Genomic DNA, 23,405 nt, shown 5'->3' with positions numbered 1-23,405 from the left:
ATATGCAAGTATGTATAGGTGAATCTGCATGCAGTGAGTTTATATGTGTGCATGTGGTGTTGTAGGTGTATATGCACGGATCGAGTTTATACGTACAAGCGAGTGTCTATAGGTGTATGCATGCGTTAACTTTATATTTATATGCAAGTTAAGTGTATATGCATTTATAACACAATATGTATTGGCATGGATTTCATATTAGAGTTAACCTGTATTTCATATATGTATTTTTGAACATCCAATAGTATACATATATATACGAGTAATTTACAGGTGTATATGCATGTGTTTTGTATGTATTGATAAGCGAAGTTTAATTTAAATCCTGCGTTATCCTAATGCTGAAATGTGCCTCATAAACTGAAATGATGAGGTACAGTACACTGTTAAAAACTGTAGAGCGGCATTATATAGAGAATATTACAAAGCAGGTACAGTATCTAGCATGCACTTACTGCAGTGTTACTTTGACATTATTACCGGCTGTAAAATTGTTATCACAGCCCATGTAATTGGCCTCTTTGAAACACAAGATGTTCAGGTCATGCGGAGTCTCCTTTCTCATAAGTGTGTGCAAATGAGTAGGGAGTCACAAATGCAGTTGGGCCTTCCACAGAGAGCATGGTGTGTGCGCTTAGTTTGAGGATTTGCGGGAATTGATCGGGTGACATTACCTCGAGACTTTTGACATCTTGTGTTTCAGAGAGAAACTGTATGTCACATCATCAGTCGAATCAATAAAGGTTCAGTTCCTAGCAGTGGTGCCCTGACTGCCTCACCAATAGAAGAGGGGTTAGTGCAAACGGCACATTGAGCCATAGTGCTCATGAGAGAGGCATACGTTTGAGTTGGCTCATGTCATTTCTCTTTTGTTTTTCTGTAATTTCTTGTTCTGTCTGCCTTGATCAATAAATAAAAGCATAGAAAAGGCCAAAAGAGATAACAATAGTGTTAGAATTATAGCTCCATGATAAATCAAAATGAAAATTTAATCATGAAATGGTGATATTTACTGTGATTATCAAATCCCCAAGGAAGCAGTTTAATTAAACTAATATATGCACTGTGTGAATCAGTGTTCACAACAAACGCATACAAACTCACATCTGCAACTGCTATAAATTTAGGTTATAGCATGCACTTGGGAATGCAACATTTCAATGCAAAGGTTTTCATGCCAAAATAAAGGATGAAGAAATGAAGACACAGTTCAACTATAAAAATAAAATAGTTACATTTATTTTTATTATATTTTTTTAAATACAGTGAATTATTACAAAGAAAATAGACAGTCATGAATATTATTAGTACTGCAAGCTTACAGCTGTAATGTAAAATAAAATGATTGTTATATTTTATTAAATACTCAGATTTTTACAGCAGAATTTATTTCTATAATATTTATAATAATAATTATTTTTCTGTTTTGTATTTTTTATTTAATAATAGTAATCATAATAACATTTATTAAAAAATGATATAAATACGTTTTTTAAAATTGCAATTGCAATTTTTATAAAAAATAAATAAATAAAAAAATACTTCTCCAAAACATGCAATCCTATTAGCGGTTAACAAACATGCTCTTAAGACATAATAACAGTGCTAGAGCCATGGCCTAGTGGTTAGCTAACACACTCAACTGGGGTGGGTGACATGAGTTCAAGTCTGACTCACGTCATTTCTCAATCCTGTTTACAACTCTTTTCCCATCATTCCCTGTCTTTTCGAGACTGTTCTACATACACAAGTGGCACAAAGGGCAAAAAAAATATGATAATGACAGTACTGGAGAGAAAAACATACAGAAAGGGAGAAGACAAAGAACAAAAAGACAAACTGAGCAAGACAGAGGAGAGAGAGACGAAGGATATGGATGGGAAGGGAAGGTGGAGTGATGGAAGATGAGAGCGTACAGTAGATGGAGATGTGGGGGAGGGGAACTAGACAAAGACAGAGAGGAGAGCTGCCATTTGTGCTCATATCAAACACCCCCGGGTGAAAAAATACAGATCGAATGATTTAAAACCACAATGATTGCAATAACAGTTTTCACACCAATGCAGTCATAACAGTCTAAAACCCATCATTAGCTGTACAGCAAATGTGAGCAACCAGGTTAGACACATTCCAGAAACAACAACCTTGTGAAATAGACGTACACTTTAGTATACTTTTAAAAAGAGTACTTATTTTGGAAATAATATACTAAAGTGTGGACTGAATGTAATGTTTTCGGACACTTTATTGCATGTTATTTACAATAAACTGAAAATATTATAGTTTTAGTTTATATGAAATGCAAGTGCACCGTAAAAATTATATTTTGAAATTGTAAATTAAACAAAAAAAATATTATAGTATGTTTTTCAAGAAAGTACTATTTCAAAATACTATTAGTTGCTGTTTCTTTGTATTTAAAGGGTTAATTCACCCAAAAATGAAAATTATGTAATTGATAACTAATTAATAAAGCTGAGCCAGATAATGAACGAAAGATTGACTCGTTCTCAAGTCAAGAACCGGTTGCATCAGTTTTCAGATCACCAGTAGTGATGGGAAGTTCGGTTCTTTTCCGCGAACCAGTTCTTTAGGACAGTTCGATTCAATAAACCAGATGAAGAAAACGGTTCACCAGTTCTTTTGCGTTAGATGTAATGGCGTCATTGGCGATGATTGCCCTTGATTCAAGCCTTCGGTTTACCCACACTCATAACACTAGCACAGAATCAGTTCAGAGTCAATCAACAAAAGAATCAGTTCGGTTCAGACATTCTGTGAGTCAGTCTGCTTCACGCTGAATCACACATGTGCAGTATCATCAGCTCCTCAGTTCTCAAATCGGACGCGTCCGACAGAAACGGTTCTTGACTCGAGAACGAGTCAATCTTTTGTTTATTAATGCATATTGGAAACGCGAACCGTTTAAAATGATTCTGTTCGATTTGGTGAACTGGTTCAAGAATATCCGGTTAAATCGAGTGATTCGTTCGCAAACCGTATATCCCTACACTGCAGTGAACTCGCTCACAACAGACCCGGAAGAGAAGACAATGCTGAATAAAATCGTAGTTTTTGCTATTTTTGGACCAAAATTTATTTTCGATGCTTCAAATAATTCCAACGGACCCTCTGATGTCACATGGACTACTTTGATGATGTTTTTCTTACCTTTCTGGACATTGACAGTATACCGTGCCCACAGCTTCAATGGAGGGACAGAAAGCTCTCGGACTAAATCTAAAATATCTTAAACTGTGTTCCGAAGATGAACAGAGGTCTTACGGGTTTGGAACGACATGAGGTGTGAGTCATTAATGACATAATTTTCCTTTTTGGGTGAACTAACCCTTTAATTGTGAAATTTACTAGCAATTTCTGAATCAGAATAGTATCTACACCATTTTTTTGTCCGACTAGTTGAGCTTATTTTGTGCTTATTTTGAACCACATAAGTAGGACTTAAAGGGGTTATATGACGTTGCTAAAAAGAACGTTATTTGGTGTTTATGCAGTTTAAGGTAAAAAAAAATACATTATTTTCCATATACTGTACATTATTGTTTCTCCTCTATGCCCTGCCTTTCTAAAACGCGTAGATTTTTACAAAGATCTTCTCTCTGAAAAGTGAGGTGTGCTCTGATTGGCCAGCTATCCAGTGAGTTGTGATTGGCCAAATGCTTCAAGCGTGTGACAGAAATGTTATGCCCTTCACCATACTGTGATGCCGTGTCCTGGTGTGATGAGACAAACCCCCCCCAAAAAAAACATTACGTAACGTTGCGTATCACGCTGCTTAAACATAAAACCATGTCTGCATTTGATGATTGGAAAAAATGACGAACAACAAGCGCTACTCTAAACTGCTCAAAACTCGCATTTGAATCATCAGTGGCAAATTCTTTAAATATGAAAAATTACTTACAGGCTGTGAGTCAGAAGAGCCAGACTGTCCTTGCAAACTTGGAATTGCCTCATTTGATAGAAACAGCCATTGTGCCACAGCCGGCCTTGTAGGCTACTCTCTCAGGTTCAGGAAACAGTCCGGAACAGTGTTGTAAATGCAACTTAAACACTGATTTCTAGTTGTGTCCTCTTTTGGAAGGCCAAACAAAGTAGTTTCACTTTCACAACGAAACACAGCGTCTCCACAACATGATGGCGGCGGCGGCCTCAATAATACTACAGCGAGAATCAAAGTTACGCCTTCTATCTTTGCTTGAACATTTGGATAATGTTACACAAATATTCCCACACAGTGACGTACCATATTTTCCGGACTATAAGTCGCACTTTTTTTCATAGTTTGGCTGGTCCTGCGACTTATAGTAAGGTGCGACTTATTTATCAAAATTAATTTGACATGAACCAAGAGAAACGAACCAAGAGAAAACATTACCGTCTACAGCCGTGAGAGGGCGCTCTATGCTGCTCAGTGCTCCTGTGGCCGATAATGTTTTCTCTTGGTTCTAAATAAATGCAACTTATAGTCCAGTGCGACTTATTTATGTTTTTTACCACGTCATGGCGTTTATAGTCCAACTTATAGTCCAAAAATTACGGTAGTCATGGGGGCGTGTTTAAACAACTGTTTTTACAGTATGCTTTTTAAAAGTGCACTTAAGTGTGTTAAGAAACATATTCATGTAGGTGTACACTTAACTAGCCTTTTATTTCTAATAATATTATCTGCAAGTGCAGTTTTTTGCACATTTAATAAATTTAATCACACTTCTTTTTCAAAAAGGCAACCATTACATTTTACATGAATAATGACTGTTACAGTACAAAATAAACTAGATTTTTACATTATTCATTTACATTAATCACTTACTTACTTGTCACTAGCTTTCAGGAAGTTGACATGTCAACATGTTACATAACGCAGCACAACACCAAAAAACTGGTATGAATAGCATGATAAAGGCAATGCACCATTCAACTTCAATTCAAGCAGTGATACTGGTGCAGAATTTGTGTGAACTAATTAGGTTTTTCTCTGTCATTGTGATTTTTTGCCCTCTTTCTTTTAATTTCTCCCAGCATTTGGTCTCCTGAAGAGATGTATTCAGGACGAGTTAAGACATTTGTGAGAAATCAGTGCCATCTTTATTTAGTTGCCTGCATTCATTGCAGAGTCAGAGCGAGGACTGCATGCTTTCTCTCAGCACATTCTAGCATAATTATAGCTGCGGTCGTAACACTAACAAACACAAAGAAAAACACAACATTCTGCAGCTTCTTATTGCACTACAACAGTAAACAGAATATTTAATAAAGCAAACCATGTCTTAATCCTACAGTAAACAGAAAAAAATACAATAATACCGTCAAGAAAGAACAAAGCATACATAAAAAACACAACAATAGCTTCCTTTCACAGCATGAGATTCACTAGGGACCAGAGCAGTGTTTGGCAGTGAAGTGTGTTTCAGCGAATACTTCACACACTTCAGAGATTTTGACACACACTAACATTCTTTAGAGGGTATGGTGAAATACATATCTCACAATCAGACAGACAAACATTAGGGCAAGTAAATATTACACTTCCATTTCCACACATTGGTACACATTCCATTCACATTTATTTTTTTCTTTACCTTTTCGTGTAATGATAACAGACAACATACATTTATCAGATGCTTTTATCCAAAGCAACTTATAGTGCATTCAGGCTATACATTTATTTTTTTTTTCACCAGTATGTGTGTTCCCTGGGAATTGAACCCACAACAGCATCTGCTAATGCAATGCTCTACCACTGAGCCACAAGAACACGAACATACTATGGTACTCTAATATATTCCCTCCTATGATATTGTATAATTACCATGCTTATTTACATAGTTCTCCAAGGAAATAATCCATCATACATGTCCAAAAATAAAAGGTACAATTGAAATTGTGATGTAAGTGTCTTTACAATGTGTAAAAATGTCAAACATATCCTGCGAATATGTTTTTTTGATTTAGTTCTAAAGTGACCTAAACAAAATTAAGGCAATATTCAATGAATACTATCTACTTCAAATCAAGTCCACATCATCTTAAGCTTGCTAACTCAAATCTCTCTCTCTCTCTCTCTCTCTCTCTCTCTCGTGCGCATGCGTAGAGTGGGTGTGAGCGTGGAGCGTGGATGTGGAGCGTTTGATTGCGGTGTGAGGTACGAGTGTTTGAAAACTTCTTTTTCTACCTTTACCTATCTTCTTTAACTGTGTCAGTGTAAATTGTGTTTTGTGGTAAAGATAGTCAAAGGAGGTGATTGTTTAAGGGAGGGTTTTCCGCTCCCAGTCGGTGTACTGGGAGCATGGCTGCTCCAGGTGCAGGGAGTTTGGAGTTTTTAACGAGGCGCCACGGAGTGAAAATTGATACTACCGCTAATTTAGAAGAGTGTGTTTTAGCGGTGGCTGCTTTAGCTGGACATGAGAATGTTCTGTCAGCTTCACGGATGAACAATGCTATTGTCATTTTTCTTAAGACCATAGACCTGGCAAATTTGGTAGTAGAGAGCGGTGTTGAGATTGGTGGCATTTTTACATCAGTGCTTCCCCTTTCTACTCCTTCAAAGAAGGTCACGCTTTCAAACGTGCCGCCGTTTATCAAAAATGATACTTTGGCTGGAATGCTCGCCAGGTATGGAAAACTGATATCTCCAATAAAGATGATTCCAATCGGAAGCAAGTCTTCGATTTTGAAACATGTTGTGTCTTTCAGGCGATTCGTGTATATGGTTTTGAAAGATAATACTGATGAACTCGATTTGACTCTCAACTTTCGTCATGAGGATTTTAATTATGTCATATATGCCTCAACAAACACAATGAGGTGTTATGCGTGCGGAGATAATGGACATCTCATCCGTGCCTGTCCAAAAAAAGTGAATGAACCGAACGTATCAGTTTCTGATAATGTGACTGAAGTGCAGAATGTCGTTAGGGAACGTGACGCTGAAATGCCGGGTCCGAGCAAAGCACCAGTTGCTGTTTTAGAAAATACACATAACAGTCCTGAGAGTTTAGAAAGTAGCAATGTTGTTAAAAACGGATTAATTACAGACGGAGCTGAAACAATCAAAAACTCCTCTGTTGAAAAAGAAATTGAATGTGAATCTGACGAGTCGGAAAGCAGTAATGGCGAAAATAAGGATATGGCTATTGAACTGGTAAATCCATTAATCGATGCCCCCGTGTTAGGGGATGAAGGGTGTTTTTTTAAAACTCCCCAAAAAAGAAAACTGATAACTTGTCATACTGATAAACAAGCAAAAAAAGCGGATAACGTCAGTGTGAGTCAGACTGACACTGACAGTGAAAGTGATATCTCAGAGTGTAGTTTTAGTGCCAGTCTGCCTCAAAGTGGCTTCTCCAGCCAAACGTACACTGTTGATGACATAAGGACTTTCTTAAAAGTGACCAAAAATCTGAGGAAGGTGAAAATAGATGAATATTTTCCTGATATAATGCAGTTTACTGAAAAAGTTAAGCTTTTTAGAAGTGAAAGCTGCTTCACTGATCAAGAGGTTTATCGGCTGAAAAAAATTGTGACAAAGTTAAACCAGTTAAGTGAGTCAAGTGAAAATAGCTAGAATGGGCAGTTTGGAAAATTCTTATTGGCTTTTTTGCCTCTTTTGCTCTCTTCTTTCTCTTTTGATGGGGGAAATACATTTTGCATCCTTAAATGTCAATGGTGCAAGAGACATCAAGAAGAGAGCTCAAATCTTTGAATTAATGAAAAGTAAAAAGATTGATGTGTTGTTTTTGCAAGAGACTCACAGTGACGTTTTAAATGGCATAGATTGGGTTAAAGAATTTAATGGATTGGTGATTTTAAGCCATTATACCTCTCTAAGTGGGGGAGTTGCTGTGTTATTTTCAAAACATTTTATTCCACACTTTTATAATGTTGAAGAAGTAATTAAAGGAAGGCTGTTGAAAGTTAAAGCTTCATTTGAAAATGTTTCTTTTGTTTTTGTATGTGTATATACCCCAACTGTGGCATTGGAAAGAATGATTTTTCTGAATACATTAGACAATGTTTTAAATGATTGTAATACTGATGATTTTTTATTGTTGGGAGGAGACTTCAATTGTACTGAAAATGCTTTGGATAGGAATCATGTTGAACCACACAAGCAATCAAGAAAGAGGTTAACTCAACTAATAAAGTCTCATAGTATTTTTGATGTTTGGAGAATCTTTCATGACACACAGAGACAGTATACATGGGCTCATGTTCATGACGGTCAGGTGTCATTGGCAAGGCTTGACAGATTTTATGGTTTCAAACACCAGTCGAGTATGTTTAGAGAATGCTCAATATTTCCTGTATGTTTTTCTGACCATAATTTGGTCAAATGTGTTATGGCAAAAAATCGTGTCAAATCAAAAAGTGCCTATTGGCATTTTAATAATAGCCTGCTATGTGACTCTCTTTTTAGAGAAGCTTTTAAAGCATTCTGGATAAATGCTAAAGCTATAAAATCCTCTTTTTTGACATTACAGCAGTGGTGGGATTTTGTGAAGTTACAGATTAAACAATTGTGTCAACATTACACTCTCAACGCTACAAGAGCTATTAAAGGCTCGGTGAGTTTGTTAGAAGAAGACTTAATGAAGTTACAAGAACAAGTAGATTCAACAAAAGATGTTAATTTTATGGAGCAAGTTAAAGAAAAGAAAAAAATATTGGGTGAAATGCTAGGATTATCAACACAAGGTGCTTTAATTAGATCTAGATTTCAAAGTGCCGAATTAATGGATGCACCTTCAAAGTTTTTTTTCAATTTGGAAAAAAAGAACGGTCAGAAAAAATTGATTCATGCCTTGCGGTCCGAGACCGGAGTTTTACTAACTGATGCTTGTGATATTAGAACAAGAGCTGTAAAATTTTATAAGGATTTGTATAAGAATGGAATCTCAGAAGTAAAAGACAATATTTCTGGTTTTTTTCAGAACTTACCACAAATAACGGAAGATGTTGATAAGGAAGTAAGTAAAACACTGAGTTTAAGCGAACTGAAAGATGCCCTTAGCAAAATGGAAAGTGGTAAAACACCTGGTATAGATGGTATCACAATTGAATTTTACAAAACGTTTTGGTCAGAGGTTGGCCCAGAATTGTTAACCGTTTTTAATGAGAGTTTAAAAAAGGGGCAATTGCCACGGAGTTGCCGTAGAGCGATTATAACCTTACTCCCCAAAAAAGGAGATTTAAATGATATATCAAACTGGAGACCAATAAGTTTATTATGTAATGATTACAAAATACTTTCCAAAACCTTAGCGGTTAGAGTAGGTAAAGTTCTTGAATATATTATACATCCAGATCAATCTTATTGTGTGCCAGGCAGGAACATTTTTGACAATGTCTCCTTTATTAGAGATATTTTAGACTGTGGAAGAATTTTTAATTTAGATTTTGGGCTGATATCAATTGACCAAGAAAAAGCTTTTGATAGAGTCGAGCACATGTACTTATGGAGTGTTTTAGAAGCTTTTGGTTTTAGCTCAAGTTTTATTTCAATGGTTAAAGTCTTGTACTGTGGCGTTGAGAGTGTTTTAAAGATTAATGGTGACTTGTGCTCTCCTTTTGGAGTATATAGAGGTGTGAGACAGGGCTGTGCACTGTCAGGAATGTTATACACTTTGGCCATAGAACCTCTGTTAAATAAATTAAGAACTGTTGTGTGTGGACTGTGTATACCAAATTGTACCAACAATTTTAAATTATCAGCTTATGCTGATGATGTGATTGTTATAATTAGTGGATCAAATGATGTAAATGTGTTGTTAAAGACCTTAAATGATTTTAATTTTCTTTCATCCGCCAAAGTGAACTGGAAAAAAAGTGAAGCTATACTGGTTGGAAAGTGGCTAACAGGTGAACCAAAGCTTCCTGAAGACTTAAAGTGGACCAGAGATGGTTTCAAATATCTTGGAGTTTTTTTAGGGAGTGAGAATGTTGTGAAAATGAATTTTGAAGGCACTGTTGAAAAAGTAAAAGGACGACTGGATAAGTGGAAGTTTTTACTTCCCAAAATGTCCTATAAAGGACGTGTTTTGATTATTAATAATCTAGTTGCATCTGCACTTTGGCACCGTTTAGCTTGTATAGATCCCCCAGTTGATATTTTAACAAAAATCCAGTCAATTTTAATTGACTTCTTTTGGGACAAATTGCATTGGGTGCCGAAAAGTGTGTTGTACCTGACAAAAGAAGAAGGTGGACTTGGTCTAGTACACTTGCAGAGCAGAACTGCTGCATTTCGCCTACAGTATGTACAAAGACTTTTGATGTGCACTAAAGATTCAAGTTGGATGGGTGCTGCCTGTGCAATTCTTCGAAGCATTGAAGGCCTAGGCTTGGACAAAGCTTTGTTTTGGTTGGACTCTCATAGGCTAAGACTTTGTGACCTTCCGGTTTTTTATCGCAACTTGTTCAAAGTCTGGTCTTTATTTAAGACTAACAGGGACAACAGTGCTCCCTCCCTCTTTTGGTTACTCCAAGAACCTTTAGTTTTTGGTTCACGTTTGGACCTAACACATGAAGCATCTTTTGCTGTACCAGAAAGGACTTTATTGAACACTAAAGTGACAACAATAGGTCACTTACATCAAATAGCAGGACTGGATTTTAAAGATGTGTACACAGTTGCTGAGTGTTTAGGACTCAAATCATGCCGTATTGTAACAAAAGCACTTGAAAGTTGGAGATCAGCTCTTACTGGTGAAGAAAAAGTGTTGCTGGAACAATATTCAAAAGGGTCTAAAAACCCTGATTGTAATGATCCTTTTCCTAAATTATGTGTATATCCAGTTATGGGAGAATGTAATGGCATGTTACTCAATTGTGAGAATTTAAAGATTGTGGACTCAGAGGTTGCATCTGGGAAAGAATTGTATAAGAACTGTGTTAAAGTGTTTAATAAGAACTTTTTAAATAACAGGTGTGATACAGCCTGGAGAGAGGTTCTTAAACTTGATGTTAACGAAAAACCAGAGTGGAGAGTCTTATACAAGTCACCATTGATCAAAAAAACGGGTGATTTACAGTGGAGACTGTTGCATGGTGCAGTTGCAGTCAATGCCTTTGTATCTTTGTTTAAGTCTGATTGTAATGAAGGTTGTCCTTTTTGTTTACAAAAAGAAACTGTTTTTCATGCATTCATGCACTGTGAAAGGCTAAAACCTTTATTTGATATATTGGGAATGCTTTTCAATTCTTTTAATGTGTTTTTTACAATGAAAATATTTATTTGTGGTTTTAAGTTTTTAAAAAGTTATCGTCAAAAGTCTCAGTTGTTGAACTTTTTGCTTGGTCAGGCAAAAATGGCAATTTACGTCACTAGAAAAGAAAAAATGGAGACCAATGTTTTCAGTGATTTAGTAGCTGTTTTTTTAAGACTTGTGAAATCCAGGATTTTGATTGACTTCCATTATTATAAATTAATGCATGATCTTTTATTGTTTGAGTCAATTTGGTGCATAAATGGGGTTCTTTGTGAGATTGTTGAAGAAGAGTTGTATTTTTCATTTTTGTTAAGGTGATTTTTTTTATCCTTTTGGAAATAGGTGATGTATTGTAGCCTGTTCCATTTTATGTAATAAATGGTTTTTGAAAAATCAAAAAAAAAAAAAAAATCTCTCTCTCTCTCTCTCTCTCTCTCTCTCTCTCTCTCTCTCTCTCTCTCTGTCTGTCTCTCTATCAATCTATATAATACACATTTTTATATTACATTTTAATTGTATTTATATTGTATATAATATTAAACATTTAAATCACTTATCTAATGTTAACAGATAAAAGCTTACTGTAAAGTGTTACCTATTAAATATATATATATAAAATTGTTGTTGTTTTTTCCTAATTATTAAATATATATTGTTGTGTAGTTACAATAAATAGAAAAACATTAATAATTACTTTTAGGACATCTGATACATAGATCTTCATTAAATGGGATCTTCGTTAAATCTCCTGAGCTCTGCAAGACCAGACTCCAATCTATAACATTTTCCTCTCAAACATCTTTAATAAATGATCAATTGAAACAAAATGAAAATAAAGCTACCCAGCATGTTTCACCCACGGTCTAGACCAGCGCTGCACCAAAACAGCTTCAGATCTCCATTTGGTAAATTAAGCTTTTCTTAAATATGAATGAATTTCCTCACGATGCTGTGTGCAGTTCCTTACAGAAAGCAACCGCTGAGCATTTCTATTCAAATCCAACAAACTGGTGGGGTTTAACTGCTCCTGTGGCTAAAATTAAACTGTCAGATGGAGACAGCAGTCTAAACTCGCCGGGCTACAGCTTCTCAGAGTCTGTGACATGAAGATGAAGAGGTTTTGTTTCTCCACACGACTAGACACTCAAATCAATTGACAGTCTAGGAACGGAACTAAATCAGACTGGAAATCCTGCACGACTGTATAAAGAGCCAAACCACCCAATGACCAGAAAGCTCTTCTATGCCTTATATAAAGATATATTAAGTATTGAAAAAAGCTCAAGTGGTGTTTTCCTTAAAAAAAATATGCAAATGCTATGTTTTTCTTGCAACAAAACAAGTCCAATCGTTGAGGAAAAAGTAAAAGCAGAGTTTAACATTTAACATTATTGTCAATATGTGGAATATGGTCAATATGATGCATGATGCATGCATACATTGCCTACTCTTTGCCCTGTGAACTCTGTCGGATGCAGATTCCAGCTGTCCTCCATTAAAACAGATGTCAAACTGAGACAGACACTAAGGACATCGCTGTCAGTGCAAGTCATTCGCACCTTGTCAAACTACATTTATATAAGAGAACTGACATAATAAAGCAGCTTCCAAATAACAGCGTTTTAAGACACAAGCTGTCTCATAGAGTAAAGGTCTTTGTTTAAGGTTAACATGAAAAAGCATTTGCAAGCCATTTTACTTTCATATTGTGACAGAATATTTAACAATAAAATTAAAATGTATTAATTGGGAAAGGCTGAATCTTTGAAGAAACAATGCTTTTTCAGTATCACTGAGTTACTATTAAATCTTTAACTTTTAAAAAAATACATTTGAATTTTAGAATTTCTAATGTGATTTTGTCTTTTTTATGCATTAAAAAATGTTTATATAGTTTTTAGTAGAAATGTTACTTTGATGACTAACAAATAAAATAGGTACTAAAACTGAAATAAAAAGAAATTAAAGCTAAATAGAAATGACAAGCACATATCTAAATTACTACAACTTCAACCAAACTTAAATTAATAAAAATAAATACTACTTAAAAATATTATATATAAATCTAAATATATAATTGTCTTTTTAGAGCTGCTTTACAGCAGATTTGAATTTTGTTTGCATCACTGAATCACTATTTTCTTGTTTATCACTGTAAAGCTGATTTGAAGCAATGTATAGAGCACGATATAAATAAAGGTAAAATAAATATTAAATAATAATGCAATAACACATGCATGAAAATACTAAACTGCAATACTTAAATATTATAAAGAATATTATTTTTTTTTCCTTTTCCATGGACACTACAGTACTCTAAGCATAGGTCAGGTCTAAGGCAACAATCCAAAACTAGTATCGACAGCAGCTTACTCACTGCATGACTCGCTTCGAAAAACAAAAAGACTGAAATAAGAGTACAAGACTTAAATTGCTACAGTATTATCATCCCCAGCAACTGCCATGATCCTTCTCATTTCCCTCCCTTTGTTTTGCTCCAGCAGAGGAACAGGCGCTTTTTACAGTTGGCCAGAACTATGCAGTATATGACTAGTACTACCAATTGCATTTTGACTGCTGCTAATTGTTCACATAACAAGTCAAACTGTCCATCCACATACAAATCAATGATGCTGTGATGACTGAAGCTATTTAGTTTTGTGATGCAGAATGTAGCCTGAGATAGGAAGATATAATCTATATGTAATATGGTAATGTGTACCGTATATGTAATCTGATATCAGAGTCTTAAAAGAATAATATCTGAAAACAGAAATGAGCAGTTAACTGGATCATCATGATTATATTATCTCATTTCGATGGGATACTGACATCGAAACCTCTTTTCCCAACATATTCCAATACTAACGGGAACCTTCACCTAAATATCAGTTTCTTTGTCTATGCACATCAGGCACTATCACAAATCTTATAGCTGCAATTTACACATTAGGTCATGAAGCAGAATAATACGTGCAGCCTGATTATTGTGTGCAAAGAAAATTTGATCACACTTTGTTTTAGGTAATTTATCAATTTAGAATGATATTGTGCTTAAATTCTGTAAATATACCTATAACAATTAGGTGCATATAGCTAATACTAAAGCTCCTGTTGTTAGTCACTCACATGAATGAAACAAAGAAACAGGGTTAAAAGACTCATTGCATGGAAACAGAATGTGGACTGGAAGAACAATTTCTTATAAACCTGTTATGTTGTCATTTTTTGTATTAAAGTGTTCAATTATAATGCATTTGTCTCTTTAATACATCATCATTATTCTGTCATGCATGATGACTTTAAAGTCTTAAATCGGTTACAATACAACAATGACAAGATGCTTATCACATTTGTGAACATTGCATAACCTATTTATCTAATTTATCCACTTTACTTATAATAACCACAGCAAAAACAACCTCTAATCAAGCAATCTGCACCATAACAAGATGCTTCATCTTTAAAAATTGTGACAGACATAACAGTAAGATCTCTATTCACCGAGTGATCTATTGCCACAACAAAGCTGAATCCAACAGCTCTGGCTCGCTTAAAAGCATCACTGCCTTTCCCATCAATAATGGAGGAACCTATATTTGGAGCACAGCACACACGAAATCAGTAGATGCACATCCAAACAAAAGCCTCTATATATAACAGAATCATTCAAAGCAGCTATTGTGTCCATAAAGAAAATTATTGTGCTAGTTAATCTACATCTTAAATTTGTCTTTACTCAGTAAGAAGCAGGTCTCTTGAACAGGATTAGTTCAGTTCTCGCATTGCACTGAGCATAAAGCCTTGAGCATGTTAAGACAAAAGATATATAGGGTATAATAAGGCAATGCATGTGCGGTGAGTGGCGCAATGAAATGATCCAATTACTGGCAACCTGATAATGGCTTCAGTGTGCTGTATTTCCAAGAAGAGCTAACATAAAACACTTAGTATCTGTTCGGGGCCGAATAGAAGGGAAAATGGAGCTGAAAGAAATATAAGAATTCATTCACATGTAGATAGTTTTGATGCATTGCTGAACTACCTGTATCACAAATGCATTTAAAAGATCATAAATAATAAATATAAATATTAGTACTATTAGTACACAAATGTATTGTATATGTATTGTGATGTGGATGTTTTGGGTGTAATGTTTGCAAATGTTATGTCATATCTGGTTAACACAGTCTGGTTGCATTGTTGTATTTTTAAACTACCTTTAATGCCACAAAAATAACAAATTATAATAAATAATAAAACAAATTGAGTGCTTCTGTTTTCGAATACCTAGATGTTACTATTAGGTATGTTTGGTTTGCGTGTATTGTTATTGTTTACGTGTAGTGTCATGCTTATTTTTAATTTGCACGAATTTTAAAATATCAAGCATTATATTTATTTAATGGTGGTTATTAGCTATTATTTAACACGATTATAGAATTAATGTATATACAAAAATGTAATTGCTTGCTAATATGACTTATGCATCGCTAAATCATTATTTATTTAGTCTGTTTGACCCTCTTCAGCTAATAAACCAATATGAATATAATTAATAGTAATATTCATCTGCTAAGCCAAAGCTGTGCGCTATAACGCGTCCGTGTCATGATGCTCAAAGGAACAGGTCGCTTTCACGCGCAGCCCGCGGAGGTGAGGATGGTGGACATCATCTCTCTCCACGTACCTCAACAATGAAGGTCCTCTCTTCTCCACAAACAGACACGACCCAGAAGACAATGTGGAAATAGCATGTTTTCCAACAGACCCCCGGGAGTCCCGTCTTTCTCCCCCTGGCTCCCACCCCCGCCATGACTGTCCCCAGATTCCCCCCACTGTCCGTCGTTGATTTCCAGGCTTATTTCTTCCGTGGTCTTTATTATTTCAGAAAACCAGAGCGCCCTATATTCCTGATAGTGCTGTGAGCGTTCCTTCTCAGTCGAGCGTTAAATTCGCAAAGCCATTCTGTGTTGCGTCTTCTCAAACTGCTGCGTTGAAATGATGCTGCGCCGCTGATGCGCTCGAGCGAATGCAACACCGTCAGCGCGCACAGACTCTTTGAGCGAATCGGTTCTTTTGAACAGTTCGTTTCAAAGGAACTTTTGTTGTTTACAGTGAAAAGTGTTATTTTTGCACTTACGCCTTCAATCAAATATGGAAAAAATTCTGATTTCTATAAAACTGATATAAAACAGATTTAGCAACAAGGGTTAATGCAGACTTTGTAGGCGACATAAATGCAGACTAATGATAGCTAACTGTAATAAAAATTGGGTTGTGTCGTGTTTCATTAATTCATTTTATGAAATACCAATTCATCGTTATAAGTAATCGTTGTAATTAATCGCCATAAGCTATTAAGCGATCAGGAACTGCTGATTTAAGTCTCACAGTCACACAATCATTCAGAATCGGACACAAAGTAGGCTAATTGATTCAGTACTAAGATTAGATTACTTCAGTAACCACTCTAAATGATCCTTAAATCATATGATTCGGTTCAGTTCATCCAGTTATTCTCTCGGGATTCAAACTTCATCGTGTGGCGATATATGTTTTGATTCAGTAAAAAGAGAGAGTCACTTAATTTTTTGGGAATCGAATCACATTGCGTTTCCTGTTTTTGATTCAATATTAGAAGGTGGTTCCTGTGGGGTTGTTGCTTTCTGCAAATCTTGAAGGTTTTTTTTTTTTTTTTTTTTTTTGTGAATGTGAATGTGAATGTGAATGTGACTCAAGCAAAGTATAATTTGTATAAAAAATTGGTATTCCGAGATCTCATGTAAATTTAATTTTATTTCAGTTAAGTAAATCCACTATAACTATAGTAGTTTAAGTAACATTAAATATTTGAATAAGTGTTCAAAAAGAGTTTACACAAAAGTATATATCTTAATTTTAGACACACATTTTTAGTGGTTGAATAAAATAGGGTAACCAATTACTGTTTAAAACTGACTCCGTGAATCACTTTTGAATGATTCTTTTTAAAGTAGCTATAGATTCATGATTTTATATAGATTTTTTTTATCAAGTTTTAAGTTTTTACATTTTAGTTATTTTAGCACTTAAACTATGAAAAAGAATATATAACGATGTTATGTTATATTTAAGTCACCTTTATTTATTGATATATACAATACAGATTGTTTCAAAGCAGATTTATTGTGGTAAACAAGAATATAGTGACTTAGTGATGATATTACTTGATATTATTTTAGAAGATTTCATTTACTTTGTAGAGGTACTTTAGCTACCTCAAATATCATAATCTTTGTGTTCTTATTTAATATTGCAAAGGTCAAATTAAGCCATATGAGGCAAATCTAATTAAATGCTATATCGTAATGGTTATTTTTATGTACACATTCATCTCTTGAGATGAAAATAATTTTTTTTTTGTAAGGTGATTCAGAAATCTTGATTACCTGATGCAGTGATGCACTAAATTATGTTCATCCAAATGAGCATCTCAATGCCCGCTGGGTGTTCAGGGATCACAGCAGGTTTTGAGTCCTTTTGAGGAATGGAAAGTCAGAGAGACAGGTTGCATGGCTGGCCCTCGAGGCTCTGTATCTGGGTCACAGCGTGAAGAAGCTCCTCCAGTCCTGGAGATGCTCCTCTCTGTGCTGTGACAACCGTGGGATGGAAGCCAGAGCTTCCAAGATGAACAGCAGGGGAGGCTTGATTTCTAACAGTCTCTCCATCTGGAGCTGTGTGAAAGCTGACACACACTTTAATGTAAGGTGTGTGTAGTTCTTTTGTCTTTAAAGCACAAAGCCTTAAAATAATATAAAAAACATATAAAAAAAAATTATATGCTACAATTTGTCCATAAACTCGACAGATGCAGTTCTGCTCAACTGCATTTGTGGCTCAACTTGTGATGCTATCTCTCTCACTTGTTTGTAGAAATACCTTTAGATCAGACATGCCTTGTATCTCTTTATACTCTTCTTAAAGTATAAACTCAAAAAATATGTGCACAGTATGTAAAAAAAAAAAAAAATCAGGATATCAGTGTTTTTTTAATAGAATTGATATAGTAATATTTGTGTTAATATTCTGAAGTAGATTTCAAATTATTTTTGTATTTTTATTTTTTATAATGTAAACTTTTAGTAAGTTTTAAGTTTTGTAGTTTATTTATTTTAGTATTCATTTTAGTACTTCAGCTATAACCAAATGAAAATGAGAAATATTTCCTTGGCAAATTTGATATAGGCTACTTATATTTTTGTTAATAGTGTGAATACGTTTATATATATATATACAGTTCAGACCAAAAGTTTGGACACACCTTCTCATTCAAAGAGTTTTCTTTATTTTCATGACTATGAAAATTGTAGAGTCACACTGAAGGCATCAAGGGCTATTTGAGCAAGAAGGAGAGTGATGGGGTGCTGCTCCAGATGACCTGGCCTCCACAGTCACCGGACCTGAACCCAGTCGAGATGGTTTAGGGGTGAGCTGGACCGCAGACAGAAGGCAAAAGGGCCAACAAGTGCTAAGCATCTCTCGGGGAACTCCTTCAAGACTGTTGAAGACCATTTCAGGTGACTACCTCTTGAAGCTCATCAAGAGAAAGCCAAGAGTGAGCAAAGCAGTAAATCAAAGCAGAAGGTGGCTACTTTGAAGAACCAAGAATATGACATATTTTCAGTTGTTTCACTCTTTTTTGTTATGTATATATAATTCCACATGTGTTAATTCATAGTTTTGATGCCTTCAGTGTGAATCTACAATTTTCATAGTCATGAAAATAAAGAAAACTCTTTGAATTAGAAGGTGTGTCCAAACTTTTGGTCTGAACTGTATATATATATATATATATATATATATATATATATATATATATATATATATATATATATATATATATATATATATATATATTTGTAATTTTTATACTGTATGTCTTTATAAAAATTTTTTTATCAAGTTTTAGTTTTATAGTTTTAGTTATTTTAGCACTTATGATATGTTAAGTTATGATATGTTATGCTATGTTATGTTATATGTTATATTTAAGTCACCTTTATTTATATATTGCTATATACAATACAGATAGTTTCAAAGCAGATTTATTGTGGTAAACAAGAATATAGTGATTTAGTGACAATATTACCTGATGTGTGACATATTGTTTTATATGTATTTTATATTATTATGTTTTGCTTATAAGATACAGTATTTGTTCATAATGTTTCAAGATAGTAAAGCCAAAAATATCAGTATTTCAACATGAATTGAAATCTGTTATTCAAAAAATGTATGTCAGTATTTGCTGATGTTGTAATAAATCTATTGCACACTTACATTATTCAAATTCAACTCAGTGTTATTGTTATTTTTACTCAGTCAATTTTTATTTATTTTATATTTCTTATTCTTTAGCTAAACTTAATAATTTCATTGTTATTTTGTAATTTTAGTTTCAGCTTTATTTTTGATTACTGAAAATGATTTTTTAATAGTTTCAGCTTTAATTCTAGTTAACAGTAACAACATGAACAACTTAAATGATGATGCATTTAATGGGCACGATGCTTTTTAAAATGCAAAGCTTTCTGCAGCTAAAGCATTAATAGCATCCCTCACTGGCCTGCTTTTCTTGATGCCGAAGCATTCAGAAATAAACAAAAGGTTGGGGCTGATATCAATGCTGACATTTCAGAAAGGTCACCATCATGCTGAAAGAGCAGTTAAACATATAACGTAGATTCAGAAGCAGCCATGAAAGCATAAAACAAAACGAAAAAATTAAACTAGTGGTGACTCAGAAATGTGTGTTACCTTTTTATATAACAGTTTCAGTAAAAGTGCTACCACTCATTACACATTCCAGCCCAATGGTGTGTGTACTGTGTGTAATGAGAAACATGACTCAACACACCAAACGGGATCAATCAACTGATTCAGGACTCCTGCATCCAGATGCACTTCGAACACTTAACAATGTTTGTTTGATGACGAACCTTGCCTTGGTTGAGCAGTTAACCTCATTTCATGTGAGTCATCTTTGGTCTGGGAGACATTAAAGATGATTTCATGTTCCAAACCATTCAGAGTGAAAACTAATCAAGCCCATATTCTCTTTCTGTTTTGCTTTTAGCTCAAAGGTCATTGGGAGCTACAAAACTGCCCATCATCATCAGATCTGTCAGTCTTACGGTTATTGTTCAGCAGATAAATCTAAGGTTGCTTGTAATCCACCATTAAATGAAGACAGTCTAAAGTACACTCCCTTGGCAATGCTGAAAGCTGTAGTTTGAGAACTGGGCCGCTAAATTGTCTCTCAAGACTGCTGGTGTGCACATATGCTAAAATCCAACCTAATCCTGCTTTACAGCTGGACCTTTCTACAGGAAACTAAGACATCAACACTTCAGAGGAGCTCTGGGAAAACTAACCTTATCCACTGATCCCGTATGTTCCCATAAGAGTGTGTATATTTCTGGGAAATATGGAGATGAACTAGTCTAAAATTTAATATCTAGTCAATGAACATTTTAAATGAATTTTCAGCATCATTACTCCAGTCTTCAGTGTCACGATCCTTCAGAAATCATTCTGATATGAAGATTTTCTGCTCAAGAAATGTGTCTCATTATTATCAATGTTGAAAACATATTGGAAAATAATTTAGTTTGACACTCAGATTAAGCTGTTAATTTGTTGCATTGTTTTGTGAAATTCCTTAAAGGGACAGTTCATCCAAAAACAAAACCTTTCTGATCCCCACTGACTTCCATAGTATTTTTTTCCCATACTATGGAAATCAAAGTCTATCAGCAACACTCTTCAAAATGTCAGTAGCATCGTTTCACAGATGCAATTTTCACCACCAGGGGTCAGTGTAACCCGCTTAACTCAGTGAACTGCTGTTCAGATGGAAGGATGCATGCACCAGTATGCATTGCAGCAATATCAAGTGTGGTTTAAATACATTCAAATAAAGCTTTTGCAGACCAATTCTAAGCATTATTATTATTTTTTTTTAATCGGAGCAGTCAGTTTGAGCCCCACTTCGTCCTCGACAGAGTTTCCATATTTCAGCACCGTGGCATAGTCTATTATCTGAAGCAGTGCTTCCCAAACCTGTCTTGAGGGACCCCCTGCTCGACACATTTTGTATGTCTCCCTAATCAGACACAACCAATTTAGTTCTTGCAGTCTTTACTAACAAGCTGATGAGTGGAATCAGGTGTGTTAGATGGGGGAGACATACAAAAGGTGCAGGGCAGGGGGGCCACCAGGACAGGTTTGGGAAGCACTGATCTAAAGTAAACCACCAATCTCTCTCTGGCTCTCTGGATGAATCACATAAAAACACATCTAGCTCATATTTTAAACTCAAACTCAAACTCAAAAAAAAAAAAAAAAAAAAAAGACAAGACATGAAATGAAATGGAACGATTTTTTTTATTTTTGCTCTCTCTCTATATATATGTGCGCGCGCACACACACACACACACACACACACACACACGTTTATGTATATGTATATGTATATATATATATATATATATATATATATATATATATATATATATATATACTATTACAATTATTAACAACATTGTTACAATACAACACTGAAGGAACAATAGATATAATACATTTTATGTAAATATATTTTTTTTAAATAATTATTTTATTTTGATTATAAGACCATAAAGATTTTTAAAATGTATGATTGATTATTATATTGCATTTTTAATAAAAAAAATTGAAGGCTGCACAAGAAATTCTTCCATGTTTTAAATATATTATGAAATAAGTATTATTAGATGATAGTTAACAATTTAAACTGTTTGTCACATAACAACCACATTTTTAAACAATAATTTAAATATGATAGTATTAGGTAAACACAATCTCTCTCTCCCTGCATAAAGATTACATTTTTTTGGGTTAAAATATGACCAAGATAGCTTAGTATCTTTACAGATTTTGTGTTTTTTTTTTTTTTTTTTTTACTTGAACTTAAAAAATATATATAACAACAACATCGACAATAATAATAATAAAAATAATGCAAAAAAAGAAGAACGGAACATTTGCACTTTACTAAGGACAATTAAGTAATCACCCAGTGTTAGTCAAATATCACTGTTTAATATTTAAATAATACAAAAGCTTTGGAACATGACAGAACATTTATTCTCAGGACAAATGAATCATCTTGGCACATATGAAGCATAAATGAATGAATGCACATACTGAGACCAGTTCTTGCTCCACAGTTTGCTGAGCGCCAGAGGCTGATTAGAACAGCAGCCCACTGTTCAAACACTCGGATATCTGGCACTCTTTCAGCCAACAGGCTCAGCCACACACAGTTAAAAACACCTTCAAATCTCATTGACTCAGTTCATATCACATCACTTTTTGTATAAGACTGCAAAATTCTAGTTACACTTCAGAGCACTCAGGCACCTTTTGGAGTGCATAGACTGTAAGCAGACATATTAAGATGAGGCCGTCAGAAAAGTAAAAAGAAAATATTGGCAAGCTTTGACCCTGTCTCCTGTAGCACTGATGTTTGTTAAAGAGGAGCCTTGCGGGGAAAGGCTGTTGCCATTGATAGTCAATACTGGGATGAAGAAAAAACATGTTTATTTGAACTACCATACTTAATCATTACTAACATAAATATAAACATAAGGATTCCAAAACGAGCATTAGTTTGATTTTAAATTCATTTATTTCATTTAGGCCACAGTTGACTTTTGACTGGCATTATAATAAAATAATTTGACTGGAAATAAAGTAAAGTGAAGTGAAGTAGCTCTCCATTTATTTCCAAGAACAAATAATGCAGTTCATCTATTCTCAATGGGAAACTATGATGCTAAATGCAGTATAAAATAATTAAGAATCTTATAATGTGATGTAAAAATAAAAGCACTCCTTCCTTTTACCTTTAAACTACTGGCAGCAACATTCAGTCAACATACTGAAAATACCAGTGTCAGTCTCTTATTGAGTGTCTCAAATATCTTTGCATTTGTAACCTTTGTGTTTTAGGTAGTGAGGAAATCATTCCACCCTAAAAGAGAGTAAAAGTATTTGTTGTGACCCATTGAAAAACAATGCTCTGAGTTCTGCGTAAGAAAGGGAGGAGATCTGGCAAAGAAAGCAAATAACAAAACACCTGTCTTGGTA

At 34.6% G+C, this 23,405-nt stretch overlaps 1 protein-coding gene across 1 annotated transcript in view; it reads right to left on the bottom strand.

Annotated features, from left to right (window-relative positions):
- Positions 1-16,271, bottom strand: part of LOC113050227 (matrix metalloproteinase-24-like) — a 35,899-nt gene extending 19,628 nt beyond the window's left edge. Inside the window, exon 1 of the mRNA XM_026213010.1 lies at positions 15,922-16,271. Coding sequence (XP_026068795.1) covers positions 15,922-16,047 — 126 coding nt within the window. The 5' untranslated portion in view covers positions 16,048-16,271. The remainder of the gene's footprint in view (positions 1-15,921) is intronic.
- Between the last annotated feature and the right edge of the window lie 7,134 nt (positions 16,272-23,405).

The sequence above is a fragment of the Carassius auratus genome, chromosome 31 (genome assembly GCF_003368295.1).
Source record: "Carassius auratus strain Wakin chromosome 31, ASM336829v1, whole genome shotgun sequence".
NCBI classification, from domain to species: Eukaryota; Metazoa; Chordata; class Actinopteri; order Cypriniformes; family Cyprinidae; genus Carassius; species Carassius auratus.
This window is presented reverse-complemented; position numbering and strand designations above follow the sequence as displayed.